The sequence below is a fragment of the Pelobates fuscus genome, chromosome 2 (assembly GCF_036172605.1).
Source record: "Pelobates fuscus isolate aPelFus1 chromosome 2, aPelFus1.pri, whole genome shotgun sequence".
Classification (NCBI taxonomy): domain Eukaryota; kingdom Metazoa; phylum Chordata; class Amphibia; order Anura; family Pelobatidae; genus Pelobates; species Pelobates fuscus.
Window position 1 is genome coordinate 262681841 of NC_086318.1, and position 27120 is coordinate 262708960.

At 39.4% G+C, this 27120-nt stretch overlaps 1 protein-coding gene across 1 annotated transcript; it reads left to right on the forward strand.

Annotated features, from left to right (window-relative positions):
• The first annotated feature begins 5293 nt into the window (after nucleotides 1-5293).
• RNASET2 (ribonuclease T2) lies at nucleotides 5294-26853 on the forward strand. Its single transcript, XM_063443367.1, has 10 exons — nucleotides 5294-5393; nucleotides 6871-6965; nucleotides 8938-8998; nucleotides 11093-11148; nucleotides 13771-13828; nucleotides 14178-14242; nucleotides 24214-24327; nucleotides 25013-25058; nucleotides 25536-25610; nucleotides 25701-26853. The coding sequence occupies exons 2-10, from the start codon at nucleotides 6880-6882 to the stop codon at nucleotides 25890-25892; spliced, it is 753 nt and encodes a 250-aa protein (XP_063299437.1). The 5' UTR covers nucleotides 5294-5393; nucleotides 6871-6879; the 3' UTR covers nucleotides 25893-26853.
• Nucleotides 26854-27120: the final 267 nt, after the last annotated feature.

The window sequence follows — 27120 nt, forward strand, 5'->3', positions numbered from 1 at the left end:
ATGGTACCAGGGAGTAGATTAATCTTACAATCAAAGGACCTGTGTGGGGGTAAAGTATCGGCCTTCTTTTTGGCAAATACCGCCTTTAAGTCCAGATACAGTGGAGGTATTTGTACTTCTGTAGGGTCGGTAGACTGAGTGGATGCATTAACTATGCAAAGCGGTGAGACTTTCTGTAAACACTTCTCCTGACAATTCTGACCCCATGAGATTATCTCCCCTAATTCCCAATCAATAATAGGGTTATGTCTCTTTAACCAAGAATACCCCAGGACTATGGGAACAGAAGGAGATGAAATGAGTAACAGAGATATGTCTTCCTCGTGTAAAATACCAACAGTTAAGTTAACGGGTATGGTTTCACGAAAAATCACAGGCTCAACTAAAGGTCTACCATCTATGGCCTCAACGGCCAAGGGCGTGTCCCTTAACTGAGATGGAATAGTGTGTTTAGTGACAAAAACTTGGTCGATAAAGCTCTCAGCAGTTCCGGAATCTATCAATGCCACAGTCTCTACTACTCCCCTCTCCCAAGTTAAGGAAACGGGTAGCACAAGCCTATGATCTTTATAATTATGAGTAGAGGACAAAATAGAAACACCCAAGGCCTGTCCTCTAGAGAAACTTAGGTGCGAGCGTTTCCCGATCGATTAGGACAATTTAGGCGTAAGTGACCTCTGACTCCACAGTACATACACAGCCCCTCCCTTCTCCTGTACTGTCTCTCCTCTTCTGAGAGATGAGTATTGCCTATCTGCATAGGTTCTGGAAAAGGTAAGGTTTTGATCTCAGGACTTAGAAATGAGGGAGCTAGTTTGAAGGAAGGTCTACAGGTTCTATCTCGAGTGTTCTGTCTCTCTCTTAAGCGTTCATCAATGCGAGAGATAAAAGAAATTAAATCCTCCAAATTCTCAGGAAGCTCTCTAGTAGCAACCTCATCAAGTATTACATCTGATAAAAAAATACGTCTATATAAGCCTGTTCATTCCACTTAACTTCTGCCGCCAAGGACCTGAACTCTAGTGCATATTCCACAAGAGTTTGGTTATCTTGTCTAAGGCGCAACAGTAATCTGGCTGCATTGACCTTTCTACCAGGAGGGTCAAAAGTTCTTCTAAAAGCAGCTACAAAGGCATTATAATTATATACTAACGGATTATCGTTTTCCCACAACGGATTGGCCCATCTCAGAGCTTTCTCAACGAGTAAGGTGATAATAAATCCGACCTTCGCCCTATCTGTAGGATAGGAACGGGGTTGTAATTCGAAGTGGATACTGATTTGGTTTAAAAAACCTCGACACTTCTCAGGAGAACCACCATAACGTACAGGTGGGGTAATACGAGAGGAGGCACCTACAGTGGCTACCTCTAAACCTGAACTTACAGGGGAGATAGAATTATTACGCATCTCCTCTGGTGGGTTATTAGGACGAGATAATAACGCCTGTAGTGCTAAGGCCATCTGATCCATTCTATGTTCCATGGCGTCAAACCTAGGATCGGAAGGACCAAGCTGACTACTTGTACCTGCAGGATCCATTGGCCCTGTCGTAATGTCAGGATCGGGACAGGGATCCAACACGCAGAGTACAAAGTGTAGTAGGTACGTATACCGGACCTTAGAATGGCCGGACTTAACGTAAGGAGTAAGTAGAGAATGGTCAGAGGCAAGCCGAGGTCGAGGGAACGAGAAGACAGGTAAGCGAGAGACAAGCCGGGTCAAGGGATAACAGAGATAAGCAGAGTGATACAAACAAGCCGGGTCAGAACCAAAGAGACAATAGACATACAAGAGCGCTGAGTGACTAGACTGGCTAGAACCACGACAGGGCAATGAGCAAATGCGGCAAGCTCTATTAAATACCCCGGTTCTAGGAGGTAATCACAACCCCGACGAGTCCTGGTTCCTGTTCAGGGTTTGAGTGACAGGTCGAGCCGGCTTGGCATCATGACGTCGGCTACTGAGCGTCACGTCATAAAAGGGCGTGGATCCCTCGCGCCCGGCGTGTAACCGACCGGAGGGACCGCGAGGAACGGAGGAAACAGCCCTTCTGAACGGGAAAACTTCTAAGTCTCTCCTCTTATCAGAGGTAGAGACTACAGGTACCCTGACACCATGACAGCTTTGCCCGGGACACAGATGACTGTGTACTACCGCCTGATAAGTTTACACCAAATATTCCCCCTTTCACAGCAAATAGTATGCAATTGTTCATAATTTGAATTGATGAGCTGCTTATTTTTAAAAATAGATGTGGCCTTTGAGAGGTAATTTGCAATCCTGAGCTGCTAAATGAGACTTGGGCCCAGCATCCACTTTTGAAAAATATGAAAGTGGTGTGTCTCCAGTGTGCCCCTTCAACATCCACATATCCCTGAAAAATGTACACATGGGAAAATTGTTGTACTAAGACGACATAGCTGAGCCACATATTAGGTGTTATACTGCCGTAGCACACATAAGGATTGCAAAATATACAGTAACATCTCCAAGTGTGTGTCAGAAAGGAAGTAAATGCTAATTGCTACTAGACAAACTAGCAAAACTAGCAAAATGCTAATTGCTACTAGACAAACTAGCAAAAAAAATGATCCTACGCTAAGGTTTAAAATATGCCTTTTGAAATACCCTGGGGTGTCTACTTTAAGAAATGGTAAGCCTTTGTGGGGTAGTTTGAATTAAAAACCTGCTAAGATGCTTGAAAATTGTACATGCTCGAAAATGCTAATTGCTACTAGACTTGGTACAAACTTGCAAAAAAAATGATCCTACGCTAAGGTTTAAAATATGCCTTTTGAAATACCCTGGGGTGTCTACTTTAAGAAATCGTAGGCCTTTGTGTTTTTTTTTTAACAGTCAAAGTGCTATTTGTCACAGCTCCTGGGTCGCTGCTATGCGCGTCTGTGCCCGAGCGACATGACCGCGCCAGCATGCTGAGCTTACCTGCCAATGGCTCCGCCCCTCAAAATTATACGTACGTGCGCGTGACATCACAACGTCAATGCATGCGCACGTTCTGGGGTCAGAGGTCACCCTCTGACCAATCAGAGCCTAGAGAGGGATATTTAAATCCCTGATTCACCCCAGTACCTTGCCCTGTCGTGGTTTCCTGTTCCTGGTTTCCTGAGAGTGCATTTTTCCCTGTGATATTGATTTTCTGGTATTCTGATCTCGGCTGTTCCTGGTTATTCCGATTTCTGGTTCCCCTGACTTGACTTGTTTAAACGGTATTGTGTATTTCTGGCTTCCTTGACCTCGGCTTTCCCTTTGACCATTCACTGTCTCTAACGTATTAGTCCGACCATTCTAAGGTCCGGTTTACGTTCTGTCCTTTTATTTCCTTTCTTATTTCTATGTATAGATTTACATAGTTTCTGCGTGTTGGACCACACTAGCAGTCGTGACACTATAATGCCCCAAATTGAAACATGGGCCCATCAAATCTGTCTCTTAAAATTCTACTGTAAATACTAAAATGGACAGGTCTCCTATATGGTACTGTAGCTTCACGAAATATTGCCAAAGACATTCATTGGGGGTATCATTTTATTAAGAAGACTTAGCTGAGCATAATTTCTGGGCAAATGAAACATACAAAATGCCCAGCAAAAATGTAATCCGTATGTAAAAAATGCCCCAAATTACTTTTTACCACATACTTTGGCATATATTGGTGAAAAAATGGGGGCATGTTAAGGCACAATATGCACCATATGAGATACCCTGGAGTGTCTACTTTTACAAATGGTAGGCCTTTGTGGGGGGTTTTTGAACAGTCAAACTGCTATAATACCCCAAATTGAAACATAGGTACTTAGTGGCACATATGAAATATACAAAATGCCCAGCAAAAATGTAATCCGTATGTAAAAAATGGCCAAAAATCTTTTTACCACATACTTTGGCAAATATTGGTGAAAAAATGGGGTATGTTAAGGCACAATATGCACCATATGAGATACCCTGGAGTATCTACTTTTAGAAATGGTAGGCCTTTGTGGGTTTTTTTTTTTTTGAACAGTCAAACTGCTATAATACCCCAAATTGAAACATAGGCCCATTAAATCCGTTTCTTAAAATTCTACTGTAAATACTGAAATGGACAGGTCTCCTATATGGCACTGTAGCTTCACGAAATAGTGCCAAAGACATTCATTGGGGGTATCATTGTACTCAGGAGATGTAGCTGAACACAAAATAAAGTTTTGTACAGGAATAGCACACACCAACTTTACAAAATACACATGAGAATTTCTTTGTTATAAGTTTGTGTGTCAAACACTAAAGAAAACAAAATTTCACTCCAATATTGAGCAGAAATTGGCGATGAAATGGCTTCGTATAAATTGTCAAAATAACCTTAGGTAAATAGCCGGTGATGTCTACTTTATATAAATATATACTTTTGTGTGGCAATTTTGTTTTCTTTTATGGCTATTAAGCTTACAAGACAAACATACCAAATTCTAAAATTGGTCCACATTAAAAGTTTATTTTACTCCTTGTGTTTTGTGACCTGTAACTACCAAAAAAACTTAAAATCCTAGACACATTATATATTCTGTAAATCGCAACTACTAAATTAATTTATTTTAATTACTTTTCTTAACCTGCACTAATTATGCACACATTATTATTGCAAAAACTGTAAAAAAAAAAACACAACATTTTTCGTTTTTGCATTTTTTCGTATTTCTTTATAATAAATATATTACATCAAATTAAAGCCCTTTCTGTCCCTTACAAAAACGGTATATAATATGTGTTGGTGCAATAAATTAGTAAAATGCAAATTGCAGTTGAACGCAAACAACAAAAAATGCAAAAATTGCTTGTCATTAAGTGCAAGACAAGCTTTTTAAGCTGTGTCCTTAAGGGGTTAAACACAGCAATGTACACATTGGGGACATCCAAATTACATAATTATGGCAAACGTAGCCAGTCTGTGATTATAATTGAATTAGACAATTTCTCCAGATCACCTATTGAAATGAACACAATAGCGTTAGGAATCCAAACGTATTCCATTCATTATATTGGAATATAACGCTTGAAATACATTTGGATTCTAATTTTTCTTTAAATAGCTGATCTGGAGAAATTCTCCAATGTAGCTATAGTCACAGACTGGCTATGTTTACCATAACTATGTAATTTGGGTTTAAAGTCTCTACAATTTGGAGTTTAGTGAATTCCCCCCTTTCTAAATATAGTGAATGATTTGGAATTCATGGTGATGGACAGCAGGTGGCGGTAAATTCATTAAATTACACAGTACTCCCACTTCTGCAATGAGGAAGTAAACGGCAAGCTCACTATATGTAAACTCTAGTTCCCTTCCTGGCTCGATGTATTGATCATTCTTTGTAAGAGGGATCACATCTGGAAGAGTAAGTACTTTGTTCACGTTAAGTGGTTTAATACTTTTTTTCCCTCTTGTATTAGTGAATCATTATAAATTCAATCTCTTGACTAAAATGGGCAAACAACGAAAGTGGTAATCGGTTTGAATGGGGAGGTGATTTTATATAAAAAAAAAAAGTAAAACTTAATTTACAGCCAACAATGAAAGGACTTATTTATTGAAAATTAAATTACAAATGCTGGATGGGAAAATTGTAATTGTGATCCTTTGGACATAATGTAATGCAGATTATAAAGGCACTGTTTAGAGATAATGGGGACGACCACCTAGGTGTAACGGGTGCCATCCTGCTTGTTGTTGTAAAGAATGCCACTGGTTTCCATGGTGACTGCTTCTGGCTTGGAGCTGCCCCATAATCCCACCCGTTCCTTTATAAATAACCAGCATCAAATGGTTGTATGTGTGCACTTATCCTGAGATTTCAACTGTTAAAAATCTCGGTTTTTCTATCTTCTTCCTTCCTGTACAAGCAGGCACTCGTGACTTGGCTGCGGTTGTAGGTCAATACAGGAACACAATAACAGAACGCTATGCTTGTTGTTAGTCACGTTACCTGTACTTATTGTTTCAACTTTTTCCTGATGAATTATATGAAGAGGGGAGGGTGGTGTCTCAAAAAATAAAATTATTGGTATTTATATAGTGCCTCCTTATTATACAGCACTTTACAATATTATGAAAGGCTTGCCTGGGTGTCCTTCTGCTATCCAGTATGACTTCATACGCTGGACTTCTGTCAATTGGAGCCAAAACTAGTAAGCCATGCTTATAAGTTTGCACAGCCATTTAAATTGAAGCTATAGTAAAAAACAAACACAAAAAAACCTGCTGGTTTCTAGAGCTATATACTTCCTTCTGCTCCCCTTTAACTTTTTTTTTTTTTTTTTTTTGTGTGTGTGTTAATTTAGTTGGGGAGGGGGAGGGGGGACTTGTCTGGTGATGTTAACATCACCTGTAATATATTGTATTAGACTAGCAGACATAGGCATCCTTTGGCACTGCAGATGTTTTGGACCACACCACCCATGATGCAGGTTGCCTATTCCGCCGCTAGGGTATATCTAAGGTTATTAAGAAATGGGTGGTAACTGCCCCTTTAAGATGATTGTACTTCTCAAACACTCCACTATAACTTCAATTCTGAATGCCATGTTGGTTGTGATTTTGTTTGGGGTGGGGGAAACAAAGATTTCCCCTTAAGTGCCCCAATAATGTGTACACATCCAGTGCAATTGCATGTGTCATGGACACTCCTCTACTGGTCATGCTCTCACCACTTGATATCAGACCTGCCAAAGTTATTAGGTCTGGACTACTGCTTCTGTGATCTAGTTATTTTACATTTATGGACATTGACAGATGTAGCAAAAAGTTTGTCTCCTAAACAAAACTGACACCATGCATATACGTAGAGTAAAAGCGTTCATTTTATTTTCTAAAAGGTTCACACTATGGCGTTTCTTTCATTACCGCTTTCTATGATTTTCATCCTTCTAACTCTACATTATGGCTCTTCATCTGATCCAATTGCTCTAAGGTAAGCTAAAACTATTAATAAATGTGTCACCTCATGTTATATTTTTAGCAGTGTTTCTTAATATTTTTCAAACGGTCACTAATCCCAAATAGACTTACTCTGTTACAGGGATAGAGGCTATTGGTTTCTAACTCAATATTTAATCTTCCCCAGCCCTAGTGTTTCATGCTTATATGTTGCTCTGCTAGCCAAGCAGATCACTTATCCTCTGTTAGGGAGATACAAATTGGCAGACATGAATATGGAGTCTGGAATCTTGCCCTTGATAAACAAGAATCTGCTTCCCTGACCAGTTTCTAGTAACCTAGAAACAGTGGCTTAATTGTGGTGCACCTTCTCATTAAAGGTACACTCATGGCTACATAACCACTACAGCTTGCTATAAGAAGTACATTGCTTAGAGTGCCCTGGTGCTCTTCCATGGATCTCAAATTTAGTAACTAGGATGGGGTAGGCAACCTTCGGCACTCCAGATTCTGTGGTCTACATCTCCAACAATGCTCTTATAGCCATAATGCTGGCAAAGCATCATGGGAGGTATAGCCCAAAACATCTGCAGTGCCAAAGGTTGCCTATCCCTGAACTAGGACATGTCCCAGGTGCTACTCCCTTGGACACCAATATTATGGTGTCTCTATAGCAGTGATGGCAAACCTGTGGCACGCCGGGCCCTCTCTGTTGGCACGCGGCCATAGGTTCGCCATTAATGCAGAGTAGGCACCTGCCTGCCCGAAATGGCAGGCGCCTACTCTGCTTCCGGGTCGGGAGGCAGGGGGAGGGATCTGTGAAGCAGCTCCCCTGTCCTCCCGCGTGATGCTGTGTGTAGTGTTGCCGAGCGTTACCATGGCAACGCTCCACACAGCATCGCGCGGGAGGACAGGGGAGCTGCTTCACAGATCCCTCCGAGGGAGGGGATACTGACACACAGTACCCCCGCCCACACACAGCACCCCTACCCCCGCCCACACACAGCACCCCTACCCCCGCCCACACACAGCACCCCTACCCCCGCCCACACACACACAGCACCCCTACCCCCGCCCACACACACACAGCACCCCTACCCCCGCCCACACACACACAGCACCCCTACCCCCGCCCACACACACAGAGCACCCCCCCCCCAAACACACAGAGCACCCCCCCCCCAAACACACAGAGCACCCCCCCCACAAACACACAGAGCACCCCCCCCCACAAACACACAGAGCACCCCCCCCCACAAACACACACATCACCTCACACCTCAATGCAGTATGTGTGTGTATTCAGCAGTCTGTGTGTGTGTGCGTGTATTCAGCAGTCTGTGTGTGTGTGTGTGTGTGTGTGTGTGTGCGTGTATTCAGCAGTCTGTGTGTGTGTGTGTGTGCGTGTATTCAGCAGTCTGTCTGTATGTGTATTCAGCAGACTGTGTGTGTATGTATTGCATTTGTTGGAGATACTAATAAATATAAGCTTAATTCTATCTATGTGTATCATTGAACTCTCTGTGAACTCTCTTCTTTTAAAACAAAAGTTATTAGTTCGGACAACAGTACAAGTTGTTTTTTCTTACTTAAACCTCAGTATTTGGGTTTAATTGCCGTGTTGGCATGTATTGCGGTTTGGGCACTCGGGCTCAAAAAGGTTCGCCATCACTGCTCTATGTCACTTTCATCTATTGTTGGGAAAGTCACAATCAATGGGTAATTTGAAACGTACGCAGATAAACTAGTAGAATCTTTAATACAAAATATAAATGTAAAATGGCATGATTGGCAGAATTGGTAAATGTGTAACTGAACAATGACCTGTTATGAAAGCTGAAACTAAAGAGGAAGTTGAAGATTAGGGAAGTTACAATTAGAATACTTTATTTATTTCTGCTTTCTCTTCCTTTTTTGTTTAATTCTATGCAATTTAGGGGGATTGTATTGGGAAATTGGTTTAAATAAGGATATAATGTGACATTGCAATGTATTTTGTACTGCAGAAAGACTCATGAATGGAAGAAGCTTATTCTGACTCATCACTGGCCTGTGACTGTTTGTAAGGTACGCTATTAACAATTTTGTTGTACACTCCTCACTACCATGAGATGTTGGCAAAATATCAATTTTCCCAAATCTCATTCTGAAATATTGTAGAAACACTGCCATTCATATTTTTTTTTTTTTTTTTTTTTTATTCCCTACAGTGTCTGATTTGGGGGAACAAACTGCTATAAACAAAGCTTGACTATTTTTTGGTTTTGTTTGCTAGATTTTTTGCACTATTGAAAATCTTTTTTTTTTTTTTTTTAAATAGAAACTCTTAAAGGGACACTCCAGGCACCCAGACCACTGCTGCCCATTGGAGTGGTCTGGGTGCCAACTCCCACTACTCTTAACCCTGCAACTGTAATTATTGCAGTTTTTTTTTTATAAACTGCAATAATTACCTTGCAGGGTTAACTCCACCTCTAGTGGCTGTCTACTAGACAGTCACTAAAGGGAACTTCCTGATTTAAAGCACAGATTTGCTAGAGCGTCACTGGACGTCCTTACGCTGTGTGAGGACCTCCAGCGTCGCTCATTTCCTCATAGGAAAGCATTGAAAATCTTTTTCAATGCTTTCCTATGGGGAGCGCTCATGCCGCGCATGCGCATTAGGTGTCGCCCGCCGGCCAACTGAGTCAGTAGGAGGAGCGGCGAGGAGGAGACGGCAACGAGGGATATCATTGTTGCCTCAGGTAAGTGACTGAAGGGGTTTTCACCCCTTCAGCAACTGGGGATTGGTAGGTGGGAGGGAGAGGGAACCTACAGTGCCAGGAAAACAAATTGAAAACAAATCTGTTTTCCTGGCACTGGAGTTTTCCTTTAAGCACCATACTCACTACAGCACCCTGTAGTGGTTGGTGTCAGCAGTCCAAATATTACAAACCGTCCAGTTTGACACTTTATTGGTTGCCTGCAATCCCTCTGATCTAATAGTGTGATATTGTACAAATTTTAAGCTTCTATTTTAACACGTCAGATTTAGAAGAGATGGCTGACTGCTCTAGTTTGAGAATTTTGCTTTCGCAAGCTTTAGCGGTTATAGTGCCAAGAGACCCAAGGTGCTGTCAAATGTTAATCTGTGAAACCATTCAGTTTGACACTTGCCTTACTGTTTAATACCAGTAATCCTTCTGGCCTAAATTCATACTAACTAGAGCCATCATCTGACCCCCTCATCCAATAAGTACTGTCTCGCATTAAAGCAACTGACACTTGTGAGCTCTTCCTAAGGATAGAATCCTGAAATCTATGAAAAGCTTTGACCTGTTAAATTATTCAAAATTCTTTTTGTATTCTCAAATACTTTTTGTATTCTCAAGCATGCATGCACCTGCTGAACAGTGTTGCCAAAAAGGTAGATCCTCAACTACTGTGCAACTCCCATAATGCTTTGCCAGCTGTGGATGTACAATGTGTCCACCATTGTCATGTTATATTTGTGTGAATAATTGTTTTCCTATGGAGTCTTTGTGTAATACTGATGTTTGTGGGTAATAATGTTTTGCATGCAGGATCCTACACTGCCACATAAATGAACTGATGCACGTGCACACAGATTCTCAAATATTAATGCCTACACTGACACTCTCCTTCCCTCAGTCCTGTTATCCCTCCAGATGTGTTTGAAATGGCTACCCTGGGGGGCCTGCATGTTCTGGCCAGCTGCCACATAACTAACCCTTGCACTGCCAAGCATTAACTATTTGACTGCAAGCAGGCAAATAGTACTTTGCAAATTATTGTTTATTTGCTTTCATGCAAGTGAATGTTCATATGAACACTGATCGTGCTTGTTGCATTCAGTCTTGAATTATATTAAAACTGGTGCTTTGTGAATCTTCCAAATCCTATACGTTGTATAGGATTCAGATATGGAAGCACGTTCTGATGAAACTCTATCACTTTCTGGTGTTCAGTGATTTAAAGCTATATAAATGGCGATGATGATGATGATGATAACGATAACAACTATGGACTGTCAAACCACTGATGTGATCATGGTGCCCGGAGTGACCCTTTAATGTGTGCCTTTTTTTTTTGTTTTTGTTTTTTTTTAAGGTTTTGCTTCCAGTGTTCAATCTGCTACTAAATACATTACTTGTTTTGTAGATGGATCAAGTTCAATGTGAAAATCTTCCAGACTACTGGACTCTGCATGGATTATGGTACTATTTATCTAGGGTATACCTGAGAAATACTCATGCTTGCTTAGCTTCCAATCGGTGAATGTCTATGGTGGAGCATAATTGGTAGTTGCATTGCCAAAGATGACTTTCAGACTTGTGTGTCTGAAACTTAGAATGTGACTGCAGATAAAAGCCATTCGGCCTATTTAGTCTGCCCAATTTTCTTAACACTTGCTTTAGCTTCTTGTATCTAGGATAGCCTTATGCCAATCTTGTGCATGCTCAAACTCCACTGTGTTAACCTCTGCCACTTCAGCAGGAAGGCTATTCCATGCATCCACTACTCTCTGTAAAGTAATACTTCCTGAGTTTATTTTTAAAACTGTCCTCTTGTTTTGGTGGTTTTGCTTTTAAATATATTCTCCTCCTTTAAACTGTCGATTCTCTTTATATATTTAATAATTTCTCTCATATCCCCTCTGTCTAGTCTTTCCTTCAAGCTATACATGTTAAAATCCTTTAACTTTTCCTCGTAAGTTTTACCCTGCAAATTCCATGAGCCAGTTTTGTAGCACTTCTCTGAACTCTCTCCAAAGTACGAATATCCCTCTGGCAATATGGTCTCCTGTACTGCGTACAATACTCCAGTGAGGTCACCAGTGCTCTATACAATGGCATGAGCACTTCTCTTTTTCTACTGTGAATTCCCCTCCCTATGCAACCAAGCATTCTACTAGAAATTCCTGCTGCTCTATTACATTGTCTGCCTACCTTTAGGTCATCAGAAATAATCACCCCTCAATCCCTTTCCTCAGATGTTGAGGTTAGGACTGTATTAAATATTCTATACTCTACCCTTGGGCTTTTATGTCAGAGGCATTATCTTGCACTTATTTACCTTAAATGTCAGTTGCCACAGCTCTGACCATTTTTTCTAGTTTACTTAAATCCTTTGCCATTTGGCTTATCCCTCCTGGAACATCAACCCTGTTACATATCTTGGTATCATCAGCAAAAAGACATGCCTTACCAGCAAGACTTTTTGCAATATCACTAATAAAAATATTGAACAGAATGGGTCAAGTACAGATCCCTGAAGTACCCCACTGGTAACAGTATCTTGCTTTGAATATACTCCACTGACCACTCTCTATGGCCTGTCACTTGGCCACTGCCTAACCCATTCAACAATATTTGAATCCAAACTCAGACTGCAGTTTACTGATAAGCCTCTGTGTTGGTGTCAAAAGCCTTACTGAAATCTAGGTAAGCAATGCCTACTGCACCACCATGATCTATTATTTTAGTTGCCCAATTAAAAATGATGCATTTGCCATATTGTTTCTGATCGTGACATCAATGTGGTTTTTAGATGTTCAAAATTCCTATCCTTTAGTAGTAGGGAAAGTAATGGAAACTGTTAAAGTGAGGCTTACTGGCCTATGGTTGTCTGACTCATTCCTACTGTTATAGCGGGCTTTCTAGCCAATAACCTAGAGGTGTGTGTCTGTAATTCTGTAGGGAAGGTGATCTTGGGTCCATATTACTTGCTTATGTCAGTTAGTCCCCAACAGAGGCAATCTTTGACAATCTATGTATGTATGTATGTATGTGTGTGTGTGTGTGTGTGTGTATATATATATATATATATATATATATATATATATATATATATATATATATATATAATTTTTTACTTTTCAGTTAACTTGTAGTATTTTAGCATGTTCAAACTTGTATCATTGTATCCATTTTATCCTCTTTTAGATCACACTGCCACTTGGCTTGCCATTGTACTAGATGGTCTTACAGTCTTGATTTGCATCTTTAGTATTTTAAGCAGTATATTGCATTTATAGTATCTAGGTATGAGAAGTAAATTGTTACATAGGCTAAAAATCTTTTTGCATTTGACCCAAAAGGGGGAGGGGAGGAGTTCGAGATACTTGCAATACACTAGGAAACTTAATTTTCAGCTCCAGGATGGCAGTCAGATATCAGTTTGGGTCAAGAACCTGTTGACCCACATACAAAAAAATTATAGCTCTAAAGATTATTATTTTCTTTTTTCTTTTTCTTTTTTTTTTTTGCAGTAATTCATACAGTTGCAGGTTTTTAAACATCTGCACAGACTGAATGGTGTGACTGGGACCTTTACATAGCAAAGAATTTATAGAGTGAAAGATCTGACTTTCCTTTGTCATTACAAACAATGAGCATGGCTGAAAAGACTGGCTCTTAAAGGGACACTGTACCCAGACCACTTTAGCGCGCTGAAATGGTCTTGGTACACTAGTGTCCCTAATGCCCTTAGTGCTGCAATGTAAAACATTACAGTTCCAGAGAAACTACAATGTTTACATTGCATCATGAAGTCTGGCTCCAATGGCTGTCTATCAGACATTCACTGGAGGCACTTCCTGGATGTCAACAGACTTTTGGTTTGTTAACTGAGGCTGGATGTACTCGCGCTTTGCATGAGGACATCTAGCATAAGCTATTTCATATGGGAGACCTAGCTCGCATTCTGCATGCACACTAATGCCTGCTTGTTGAGGGACATCAGAAGAGGCAGAGCCTCACGCTTCATGTGTGGACCCCCTTTGCCCCCAGATATTTACTATATCTAGTATTTGACTTGTCTTTATTTCTTATCTTTAGGCCAGACAAGTCGCAAACGTGCAATAAATCCTGGCCCTTTGATTATTCAGAAATAAAGGTATGTATGCATTACATTCAGAACATCAATATTTAATCCTTTTGAAAAGCGTATCCAACTAATCTATTAGCAGTCTAAGTTTGCAGACAATCAGACTGTGAAACAAATTGCTGTCTTGCTGTAGAAAAGGGGAGACCCAAATGTGTTTTTTTTTTTTTGTTTTTTTTTGTATGGTTTTGTTTAAAATCTGAAGGGACAGTAATTTCTCATTCTTGCCTAAATTACAAGTTGTGGGTGAGGGGAGATGGTGAGAGAATGGGTACAAATACTAGGTGTTAGAAGGGCATCAGCGGCAAAATAGTTTGCAAATTGTTTTTATTTATATATATTTTTTGTTTTTTAAATGCAGGACATCATGACAGAGATGAACAAGTGGTGGCCTGATGTTCTTCATCCAAATAAAACACAACTCTGGTAAATTCTAACTTTCATCCATACAACCTAGTGCAACAGTACCCATACATGGGTAACCACTTTATATATTTTTGGGGTTTTTTGGCAGGACGGCATACTTTTTACTGGGCAAAATATCCAAACCACATAGTGGGTGCCAGCTGGTAAACATATTAATAAACTAAAATAGTGTAAAGTAAAGACACTCCAAAACAAAGTTTACGAAAATGAAAGTCCTAATAAGACCCCACTATTATTGGCAAAGAAACAGAAGAGAAGGCTTTATTCACTCTGTTCTACAGGGTTAGGGACTAATATGCATATATCCATGGAGTGTAAGATCTGAAGGACATATTTGAAAAAGTAGATTAACCACAGTATAGAACAAGTTAGGCTGTGCATTCTACAATGCTGATAGTTTGCATCCATTAAATATAAAGAGCTCATAGCCGTGAAAATAGGAGTAAACTATTCTCTCATATGTATCTTACTAATTTAGTAAGTTACGTATTACTGCTATGGCAAGGAGAAATAACTTGCTTAACACCTAAAACAAAGACCTCAATAATAATGTCATACTGTTTCAATATCGTTAAATAGGCTTAGAGAACTATGTAAATGGCAAATACCTTGGCTCAAGGAAGTCAACCTTGGTCTACAACTCCCAAATTTGACTAATAATCACAGTTCTCTACCTAGATACGATGTTTAACATTATCGTTAAGACATGGTGGTGATGTGTAATGAGACTAAGAAAAAAGAGTGCGTTTTTTTTTTTTATGCCAAGGCTCACCTTTGCCAGAGGCTGAATGTGTTTAAAATGTCCATGATATTTAAAGTAACACGTGTGTGTGTGTGTGTTTTTGAAAAGGGGATTCTTGCGAAAATGTCATAGAACAGGATGGGTTTTCTCTAGGGAAGCAAGGCAACAAAGCTATTTGCAGACTGACTGCTTCTACTTTCTTTTCCTTTTGAACGGCATCCATTCCTGCAGTACGGAATGGCACCAGACTCTGCCTGAGGGTTTTTTTTTTTTTTTATTACAATTTTAAAATCCTTTTGGAGAAGTCATTTTCGGGTTTCGACCCAGAATTTTTATTTCGGTGCATCCCTAGCTATTACCAAACTAACTACAAATTATATCCCTGTATATTGTTCTTGATCAAATTGCTGTTTAAACCACTGTATGGACTCTGATAAAACACCTTCAGGCAGAGAATTCCACATTCTTATAGTTCGTACTTTTTATTTGCCTTGGGACAGGTCACTCATTTAGGCTGGAAGAAAGGAGATTTAGTCTGTGTATAGCCCTGTTTATGAATAGACTTCCAGACAATGGTTTTTACTGGCCACGAATATATTTGTATCATATCATATCCCATCTGAGGGGAAAAATCTTTAACCTTTCTTCATAACTAAAATGCTCCAATCCTTTTAAATTTCTAGCCTGCCTCGGCACTGTTTCGAGTGCCATGATATCCTTTAGAACAGGTGCCCAAAATTGCACAGCATATTCAAGGTGTGGTTTTACCAGTGACTCATAAAGAGGCAAAATTATATTTTCTTCTTGAGAATTCATGCCCCTATTTATACAAGACAAAACCTTACTGGCCTTAGCAACTGCAGATTGACACTGCATATTGCTTCCTAATTTGTTGGCTATAACAATTTCCAAATCCTTCTATTCCTAATTTTCTACCATTTGGGTTGTAAGTTCATAACTTTGCATTTCTCTCCCTTAAATTTAATCTATTTTAGTGCTAATCTAATTCCTTCTGCAGCAAAGCAATATCCTGCTCACATTTTGTTACTTTACAAAGTTGTCATCTGCAAACACTAAAACATGGCTTTCAATGCCCATTTCAACATAATTTATAAATATCTTCAATAGAAGTGGTCCTAAAACAGAGCCCCGAGGGACACCACTTACCACTTTTGTCCAGCCTGGTAAGTTACCATTAATGACAACTCGTTGTATTCTAGCCTCAGGCCAATGTTCTACCCAAGAACAAGACTTTTCCTATAGACCAATTTCTTTTAGGTTGAAGACTAACCTATTGTGAGGAACCGTATCAAATGCCTTGGCCAAAATCCCGATCACATCCACTGCAACACCCTGATCTATACTTCTACCTTATTATTTGTAGAATGCAATTAGGTTAGTTTGACATGACATCACTTTACATAAATTTTCTTTAACTGCTGTAGTACCTTGTCTTGAGTCATCCAATCACAAGGTTTTTTGCAGCAGTCATTTGCATATCTTGCCATAGGATCCTCATTAATATATACTAAATAATATAGAACATTTTCTCCATACTTACTGTAATTTTCTTTTCCTGGCTATAATTCATAGCAGCATCACTAATGGGTTAGCTCCGCCCCGAACAGGACAGGAAACAATTAATAAATGAATCAACCAGACTATAGGTATAAAAGGTCCCTCCTCCTTCTAACCCACAGTCTAGCATAAAGCTAAAAAAAATTATTTGGGAGGGTTGCTGATGCTGCCATGAATTATAGCCAGGAAAAGAAAATTACGGTAAGTATGGAGAAAATTTTCTATATTCCTGGCCATTCATGGCAGCATCACTAATGGGTAATACCCAAGCTCCGTAATCAAGGGAGGGTGAATAAAAACGAGACTCCAATATTATGCTGCAAAGGAGATTTATTCATGAGAGATTCACTGAGGACAAAACCCCTCTACTGAAGGATGATTAGGAAGAGACCACATCCAGTTTGTAATGTTTGATGAAGGTTATAGGTGACGACCAGGTGGCTGCCCTGCATATGTCGTCAGAAGGAACCTCTGCCCAATTAGCCCAGGAGGTGGCCAATGCTCTCGTAGAATGGGTCTTTATCTTTTCCGGAGGAGATAGATTTTTGAGTTTATATGCCATTTTTATGGTATTTGAAACCCAACGCCTTAAAGTAGCTGTAGAGGCCGCCTCCCCTTGTCTGTATCCTGACGGGATAATAAATAATTGCTGTGATTTTCTAAATCTGTTTGAGACCTCTATATATTTCATTACACATTCTCTCACATCCAACTGATGGAGTTTAACTTCTTCCACAGAAGAGGGGTTTTGGTAAAAAGATGGTAGAACCACTTCTTGAGCCAAGTGAAAACTAGAAACCACCTTTGGTAGGAATTCCATTCTAGGTCTTAGGATAATTCTATCATGGAAAACCTGAACGTGATTAGGATCACTGGAGAAGGCTTGAATTTCAGATATTCTTTTTGCTGTAGTGATTGCCACCAAGAACAAGGTCAGATTAATAAAACCCAACTCATCCAACAGAGCAAAGGGGGTTTCTGACAAAACATCCAGTACCAAAGAAAGATCCCAAGGATGAGCATAGTTTCTAGATGGAGATCTTATGTGTATAGCTGCCTTAAAGAACCTCGCAATGATGGGGTCTAATGCCCAGGAGGTGTTACACAGGGCCGATAGAGCTGATGACTGCACTTTCAGAGTGCTCAAGCTTAGGCCTTTCTCTAGACCTTCGTTCAGAAATTCCAGAATATCTATATTCGAAGGCTGTAGGAAATTCTTGGATTTCTTTTCTGCCCACAATCGAAACAAATCCCATATCCTGTGGTAACATGCAGAGGTGGAATTTTTCCTGGATTTCAGCAGTGTATTCACCACCGGCTCTGGTACTCCTTGCTCTAAAAGTCTCTGCTTTTCAAGAGCCAAGCCGCCAATTTCCATTGGTTTGGATTGGGATGCATCGCTGGACCTTGTATTAACAGATCCATTCTCGGAGGAAGAGGCCATGGAGGACCCAAGCACATTTTGTTCAGGAGTGGGAACCACTGTCTTCTCGGCCAACTCGGAAGTATAGCAATCACAGTCTTCCTTTCCTTCCGAATTTTACTCAACAATCTGTGAATCATAGGCAGGGGAGGGAATGCATACCCCAGATCGAAGTCCCAAGGACTAGAAAAGGCATCTTGTCCTGCTGATTGATATTCTGCCTTTGGAGAAAAACTTCGGGACTTGAGCATTCCGATACTAAGCCATCAAATCGACCTGGGGTATGCTCCACCTTGACGCTATCTTTTGAAATACCTCTGGGTTTAATTGCCATTCTCCTGACAGAACTTTTGTTCTGCTCAGATAGTCTGCCAGAACATTTTCTTTCCCTGGAAGATATACTGCTTTCAGGCCCTGTAGCTTGTCTTGAGCAAATTCCATCAATGGAAATATTTCTCGTAATAGAGCCTTCCTTTTGGTTCCGCCTTGTCTGTTTACATATGAGGCCACTGCCCTGTTGTCTGTTTGGATTCTCACCCAAGAATTCGTTATTGCTTATCGAAAGCCTTGCAGGGCATATAATATTGCTCTCAGATCTCTTAGGTTTGAGTGCAACTTGCTCTCTCTGTGTCCATGAACCTTGAATCCAATCCTTTTCCAAATCCGCACCCCAACCTTGTAGACTTGCATCTGTAGTAACTGTTATCCATGTTGGATCCTCCAGGGGAAACCCCATGGATAGGTTCTTGGTTTTCTCCCACCAAGTCAGGTCGTCTATTGTTTTTTGAGAGAGGAATATTTAGATCCCAGTCGCCCTCGGGTCTTGAATTCTTTTAGAAATTGCAACTGGATGGGACGCATCTTCCACTGGGCCCATTTCACCAAGCCTTTAGTCGATGTAAGAGAACCTATAAGGCTCATGAATTCCCGTGCTGTAATGCATCTCTTGTAGTGAAGATTCCTGATCTTAATCTGAATCCTCTCCATTCCTTCCACAGACAAATTCACTTGACCGATTACCGCATCTATGGCAGCCCCCAGGAATATAATATTCTGAGAGGGAACCATCATACTTTTCTCCATGGTTCACAAGGATATTCACGACTCACTGGGTGTGGAGTGCTAACGTCTGGCTGGATGGACCTATAATCAGAAAATCGTCCAAGTAATGGTATATCTCTATCCCTTTCTTTCTGATTACTGCTACTAATGCGATGAGCACCTTTTGAGAATGTTCTCGTGCCAGGCTTAATCCAAATGGGAGTCCCCGGAACTGGTAGTGACTTCCAAATACACAAAATCTGAGGAACTTTCGGTGCCCTATGTTGATTGGGATCTGGTGGTATGCATCTTTTAAATCCATTGACGTCATCCAATCCCCCACACTGATGTTTGGAATAATAGTCGAAATAGATTCCATCTTGAATGATTTTCTTTTTAGTTTTAAATTCAACTTCTTCAAGTCCAGGATAAGTCTCCACTTCTTTTGTGGTTTTGGGGCTAGAAAAACTGTAGAATAGTGACCCCTCTTCTGTTCTCTTTTTGGAACGTATTCTATTACATGATCTTTTAGGAGTTTTGAGATGCAATCCTTCATAGCTTTCTCTTTTTCTCCTTTTGCTACCCGAGACTGGGTAAACACATCCTTTGTTGGAATGGTCTCGAATTCTAACCTGTATCCTTCTGCCAATATTGATAGGACCCAGGCGTCTGTCACACTTCTGACCCAGACAGGATAAAATAGATGCAGTCTTCCTCCTGTAATTCCTGGCTGGGCCGGCACATGTTCAGATGTTTTTACCCTGTCTTGCTCCTCTTCCTCTGGAAGATTTTTGCTGAGTGTTTCTCCAATTTGGTCTGGAATATACTTCCCCAGGTTTGTCCTGCTTTCTCGAAAGGCACGATCTTTATATCGCCTATCTTTCCATGTTGTAGAGCTGTATTTTCTGACTTGAGGAAGAAAAGCTTTTTTTCCCATCTGCAGCCTTATGTATAGCTTCATCCAACACCTTCCCAAATAGATCTCCTTGAAATGGAAGGGCACACAGGGACGCTTTCGAAGCGTAGTCTGCTCCCCAGGAGTGTAGCCATAATGCTCTTCTTGCTGCTATAGAGAGGCCCATGCTTTTAGCCACCATTCTGGTAACATCCAGAGGTGCTTCAGAGCAAAAATCAGTTACCAACTTCAGATCTCTGTCCTTCCAGCAGATGATCTCTCTGAACTCCTTTAGTGATATCCTCTTCTAAGTTGTCTAGCCATACTTTGAAGGCTCTTGTTAACGCTACTGCTGGATGTAGTGCTGATCCTAAGGCCAGGTATAACTTTATCAGGCTGGCAGCTAGCCTTTTCTCCATCGGTTCTCTCAATCCATGGAGTCAATAGGAAGGGCTGTCTTTTTTGCCATATGAATGACTGCGGCATCAATCTTGGGGATAGAATTCCAGGTTTTGTAATCTTCCTTAGCATACGGATATAATCTGAATGCTTTGTTTTTCAGAGTCGCTTTTCTTTCTGGTTTCTGCTATTCTTGTGAAATTATCTCCTTTATTGTAGAGTGTACTGGGAAGGTAGGTCTATTGGCTCTCAAATCCTCAATATCTATCGTATTCCTTCATGTCAGTTTCTTCCTCTGGGAATCTCAGGGTCTCTCTGATTATGTTGATCAACTTATCAACTGATTTTGAATCCAGATCTTTAGAGGCATAGTTAACTTCACCCTGTTCTTCGTCTGACATCTCCTCCATCTCCATATTATCACTAGACTCAGAGGATTTCTTCTCGTCTCAGGCGTTTAGATGAGGACATCTTGCTTGTGGATTTGAACCCTTCTGCAATCCATTTTTTCAGTTCTATTTGTGGAGACTTTCTTCTCTCCCTTACTTCAGCGGCTTCTGTCAGACAATCCTGACATAAGTTTCTTCCACTGGGTGCAATTTGATTGCAGTTAACACACCTATTCGTTTTTTCTTTATGCTTTCTTGGTGAATCCTCTTTTGGATTACTCGGGCTGTAAAAAAAGCCATTTTAACAATAATATATTTTTGGCCCATAGTGGCACTCTTTTAACCCCTCCCTTAAGGGATAAACATATATGAGGCTCACCTAAGACACAGATCTTGAGGCAGAGTGAGAAGCCATCGATTTAAACAAAAAAATGTTTTTGTTATCCTAACACTTTGAAAAACTAAACAGAAGAAAAGAGATCTTTACCTTGTATATCCAGAAATCAGTCTAGGACAGCCTTAAACACACCAAAACTGTTTCAAACTTCAGCCAGAACATTGGAAACCCCCCAAAAACGTGTTTTTTTTTTTTTTTTTGAGGATTCCCGTTTTTTTAATTTTGGCACGATATCGCTTTAAGAGCCCGGCGGTTCGCGCATGCGCAATAGTAACTTCCCGATGCTACTGCGCATGCCCCGCCCTCCGAACCCGGAAGTAGCACCCAGCCGGTGCAAACAAGCAGGATTTCTTTCTCCAGCATGAGAAACACAAGGGTAAACACTATATACTGCCAACAAGCAAGCACATTCAGGGTGAGACCAATGATTGGATTCAGTCACTTACCCAGCTTCTCTTCTGCCACAATTCTGAGGGGGTTATTGATGCTTAAAGGGGAATTTTTAAGGATACACCGACCCCACATCATTGTAATTTTTTAACAGCCCTGTTATTCCATTAAAGAGGTACATATACTATAATGTACCTTAACTCAGTTAGTCCTGCTCTTGCAGGCTGATTACCGAGTTCTTCAGATAAAGAGAGGCTGAACTTTATCTGGTAGGAACCCATGGTACACATAGGGAAGGTATAATTCCTGTTTGTCCTGTTAAGGACAGAAAAAAAGACTGTGGGTTAGGAGGAGGGGCCTTTTATACCTATAGTCTGGTTGATTCATTGTTTCCTGTCCTGTTCCTGTTAAGGGCGGAGCTAACCCATTAGTGATGCTGCCATGAATGGCCAGGGAAGTTATTTAAAATGTCTGCCTTTTCCTGGTCTTTAACCCCTTCAGGACGGAGTCAATAGTGCACGTTCTGATCAAAACAAAACGTAAACAAAAACTGGAATTTGCGCTATATGTCTGTTCACCCGTAGTTCCCCTCTTTCATATTATATGCACCCACACTTATTATATATCATTTTGTTCAGGAGAAACAGGGCTTTAATTTATCATTAACTATTCATATATGGAACATAATTCATTATGAATAAAATAAAACAAAAATGTGAGAAAATAAGATTTTTTTTTTTTTAAAATTTGTATTTCCGTCTGACATTGTAGCTGTGAATGTCATAATACTGTTTTACTGCACAAAAATGCACATATTTGTAATCAGCGATGTCTCACGAGTACAACAGTACCCCCCATGTACAGGTTTTATGGTGTTTTGGAAAGTTACAGGGTCAAATATAGAACGTTCCATTTTCAAATAGAAATTTGCCAGATTGGTAATGTTACCTTTGAGACGGTGTGGTACCCAGGATTGAGAATTACCCCCATAATGACATACCATTTGAAAAAGTAGACAACCAAAGGTATTGCAAGTGGGGTATGTCCAGTCTTTTTTAGTAGCCACTAATGTCAAAAAATGAAATGCAAGCCTTATATGTGACTCTCTAACTTTCCAAAACACCATGAAACCTGTACATGGGGGGTACTGTTATTCTCGGGAGACTTCACTAAACACAAATATTAGTGTTTTATAACAGTAAAACATATTACAACAATAATATAGTCCATAAAAGTGCCGTTCGTTTGTAAAAAAATGCAAAAAACTTCACTTTTACTTACAATATCATCGTTGTAATACAATTTACCAATTTGAAACACTAATATGTGAGTCAGCGAAGTCTCCCGAGTAAAACAGTACCCCCCCATGTACAGGTTTTATGTTGTCTTGGAGAGTTACAGGGTCAAATATAGTGCATGCGAATTAAATTCTCTGCACTTTCTCCCTGTGTTGTCAGGTATGTCAATCAAATTTTAATTAATCAAATCACCTAATTATGTTAAAAGATTACTTAACTATACACGTAGAATTTTAATATATATGCATTTATAGGTATTTAAATTCTACGTGTATACTAATGTAATCTTTTATGTAATTATATGTATTTATCTATATATATTTGCGGTTATTTGCATTTTATATATAGATTGTCATTCTAAGTGTATTTTGTTACATATATATATATTAATAACAAAATACAGTTAGAATGAAATTACATATGGATATATAATTTATATTAAATTTAGTTTCAATATTTTATTTATTAATTTTATTATTTTATTTATTTATTATTGTATTTATATATATATATCTATTATATATATATATATATATGTATATTATATATGTAACGTCATTCTAAGTGTATTTTAATACTAATATATGTACTTATATTAGTATTAAAATACACTATGTATGACGTTAAATATATATATAATATACATATATATTATATATAAAAATATTTATTTTATTTTATAACATGTTTAAAAAAAATTTTTTACAGATCCCACCAGCAGGGGGACCGTCTGATATTTTAGACAGTCCCCCTGCTGGCAGATCCACAGCCAGCTATAGGGGGCCATGTGATCGCTCTTTGAGAGCGATCACATGGCCCCCGGGGGCCTGATTTGCCGTGGGGGGGGCTGCCTGGGCTGTGAGGCAGTCCTCCCGGAGCGGAGCGCCGGGAAGGTAAGTATCCCGGGCGCTCCAGGGTTTAAAGCCGTTACGGCGTTCTATGCCGTCGCAACGGCTTTAACCCCTTAAGGACCAAACTTCTGGAATAAAAGGGAATTATGACGTGTCAGACATGTCATGTGTCCTTAAGGGGTTAAAGCCCACTAAATGCGTGACGGCATAGAACGTTGTAACGGCGGGAAGGGGTTAACTAACAGACCCATCTCTTTCCAGTGTACCTACACTTTCTTTTCTTTTATTTTTTTTAGAATTGATGTACTTGAAAATGTTTGGGGTTGGTTTTGCATTCTTTGGCTATCAATTTCTCATGTTCTAGTTTAGCCATTCTAACTGCCTCTTGTATAGGATGCCTTTCTCAGATTTAAATGCACTCTTCATAACAAAGTATACTTTGACAAACTATTTGTAGAGAAAGCTGTATTCAGATGAGTTTATTTTACTATATGGCATCAGAGCAATATTGAGGATACTTGCCTAATTTCAGATTTGTTTACTACAAACCATTGTTTTCAATTTTTAGGAAACATGAATGGCAGAAGCATGGAACCTGTGCTGCATCTTTGGAGGCTCTGAACAGCCAACACAAATATTTCAGTAAAGCTATAGATATGTATAAAATGACTGATCTTAACAGGTAATGCATAAACAAACTTCACCTTTGGCTGAGGCTATTTGGGGGGCATTCATGTTAACAGCCATTGTGTAACATTGACAAGGAAACTGCAATTTTTAAGCTTGAATATTGAAACTTGGATTTTCTATTCTCTTGGTGAATATACCCCAAAATCTTCTGTCAAAACAGATTTACTTTTGGTCTTTGTTTACTTTTGGTGTTGTGTATCATAACATGAGCTTTCAGGGCACATGACACCAGCACATCACTGGGAATGCCATTTATTGAGTAATCGTATATACCTCAAGTGTAAAACTCAAATGCAGCCTACAATTGAAATTCACTCTGCTTCCAATTTTTTTTCTTTTCTTTAATACAGCTTTACAAAGGAGATTTAATTATAGCAAAACTCCTTTTATCAAAATTCTGTATGACTTCATTGTATAGATGTAAAAAAAAAATGTATGCATCCTTAAGCTCTGCCACCACAGTGAACAATGGATTGGTCTCAGATAAAGGGGTAAATGACACGAAACAAAGGAAAACAAAAATTTAAGAAAAGGCTATAATTCAATATCCCTTGGCAGTAATGTAAATCCCCATTAGATTCACTGAAGGGAAAAGCTGTATATGTCTCTATAGTAAGTATTCTAGCATTGTCTGACCGTTACATCTTCCTTACTGACACTCATTTTTTTTCTCATAGTGCTCTTCAAAAGTCTGGCATAGTGCCATCAACAAAGTATTACCAGGTACATTTTTAGTTTTCAGATGGAAGTTGAAGGTGACTATGTAGGTCTATCATATATATATGTATTTTTCTCCCTTTTTGATCTCTGCCACTAGTTTTCTCCTCTAAGTGTTTGTCATGAAGCCCCAACATTATTTTTATCTGAGATCATAATAGAAGCTGAAAACCAATAGTGGCTTTCCCACAATTTGCTGTGTTTTGGTTTAATCTTGCTCTGTCTCTGCAACCCTGCACATGCCCATTAAGGGTTGCTTGCTGGGAGTGTAACTCCAAACAATCTTGGACAGTTGTCATATTATGGAGGTTAAGAAAATCGCACATTTCACATAAAAGTGGCAGTCAATTTATAAAGTTTGACAAACCGTATTTCTCCAAATGGAACACCTGTTGCCTCTGTACCAGGTTTAAAAGTTTAGGAGTTTGATAAATCCCTCCAATAGATGTAATTTACTTTTTTTTCTTTTTTTTCTTTTTTTAGATGAAAGATATTACAAATGCCCTTGTAGCTATCTATGGAGTGGTGCCAAAAATTCAATGCCTCCTTCCACAGCAGGTAATGCTTTCAATTATATCTTAAAAATCTAGCTTACTTTCAAAGTGATTGTAAAAATGTGATGAATATAGAATTTTGTTTTACTTCTAGGGTGAAGATGTGCAAACACTTGGACAAATTGAATTTTGCTTCACAAAAGAATTTCAGATTAGAAACTGCACAGATAAAAGAGATGCGCTTCACTTCTATGAGTATCGAACCAATGAGGAGCTTCAGGTTTGCGACCAAGAGTTAAACACACTTTATCCTCCCATAAAGTGTCTGGAAGAAGACTGTCCATAATGGCCGCCAAAATATTCGTTCCCACTTCCAGCTATGAATCAATTGTCTAAAGATTGGGGTTAAAAAGCAGGCTATTGGCTAACAATCTCTTTAAGGCGATGCTTTCTTAGATATTGTGTTTGAATGATTTCCTGTATCTCATATTTATGTACAGAAAATATAATAACATTTGTTACATAACATGTTAATGCAAACATTTTCTACTAACTTAATACAGAATCTATTCACTACACATTATACATGTAAATCTATTCAAACTTCTAGAACTCACACTTAAATGAGACTGTTCAACTTCACAAATCTCCTACCATAAACATCAAATCCTCCTGGACAAATTGCTGCTCCCATGTTGGTTAACTTAAGTGATGTGTCTGGAATGGATTTTAAATCCCTTTGAATTCCTAACCATTTCTCATTTTAGTGGATAACCTTGTCAACCTATCTCCCTATTAACTGGCTTCCTCTGGTCTTATACATTCTAGTTGTCGTGAATTACTGAATTTTGGAAAGCTCGAGTCGAGCTGGGAAATCTAGTAGGATAGTTTTCAACTTATTTTCACATAACTTGTAACTTATGTTGTAACTCTGTTCTCCACAAGTTTAGTGCATAACCTTGAGTAATTAACACCGCATTGAGACATTTCAACGAATCCAGGAGACTTGAATGATAAACATTGATTTCTCACTAGAGGAATGTTCTTCAGTAATTGTCTGAAACTTTAAAATATACACACTATATTTTCAGACCAAACAAAGTCCATTCCAGGGATTACTAGTTCTTCAGTTTTCTCTCCATGATATGTATGAGCTCAGTCATTTTGGCTGTTGTATTCATGTAAATTCTCAGCATTGCATAGCAAGAACACTGTAGAATTTACATTTTGTATAATGTGATCCTGTAACATGTTTGAATGTAATGCTTGACTATTTCTCTTGCATAAAATAAAGTTTATCCTGCTAACTGGTTTGTGTATGTAGTGTGACCTGGCCTATAAATACAGACTTCCCCTTCATCTGGATTGATACTGACCTGGTTCAGTGTGTATTTCCCAATAGTACAGGACTCTGTTTGATTAGAGGAGTTGCAACAGTGGCTGTAGTGATCTGCACCATTTGATAGTGCTGCAGGTGAGATCCAGGAACAGCGTCAGTGTGGAGACCTAAAAATGTCTTTCCTCAAGTGGTCCAGAGAATAAGGGCATTATCTTACAGGGTCTGGAAGCTGATA

What these genes read in the sequence shown, in the direction of transcription:
- RNASET2 (XM_063443367.1), top strand. Translation starts at nt 6,880, where the DNA reads ATGGCGTTTCTTTCATTACCGCTTTCTATGATTTTCATCCTTCTAACT. An exon ending in GGCCTGTGACTGTTTGTAAG is followed by an intron (nt 8,999 to 11,092) that starts GTACGCTATTAA and finishes CTTGTTTTGTAG; the next exon opens with ATGGATCAAGTTCAATGTGA. An exon ending in TTGATTATTCAGAAATAAAG is followed by an intron (nt 13,829 to 14,177) that starts GTATGTATGCAT and finishes TTTTAAATGCAG; the next exon opens with GACATCATGACAGAGATGAA.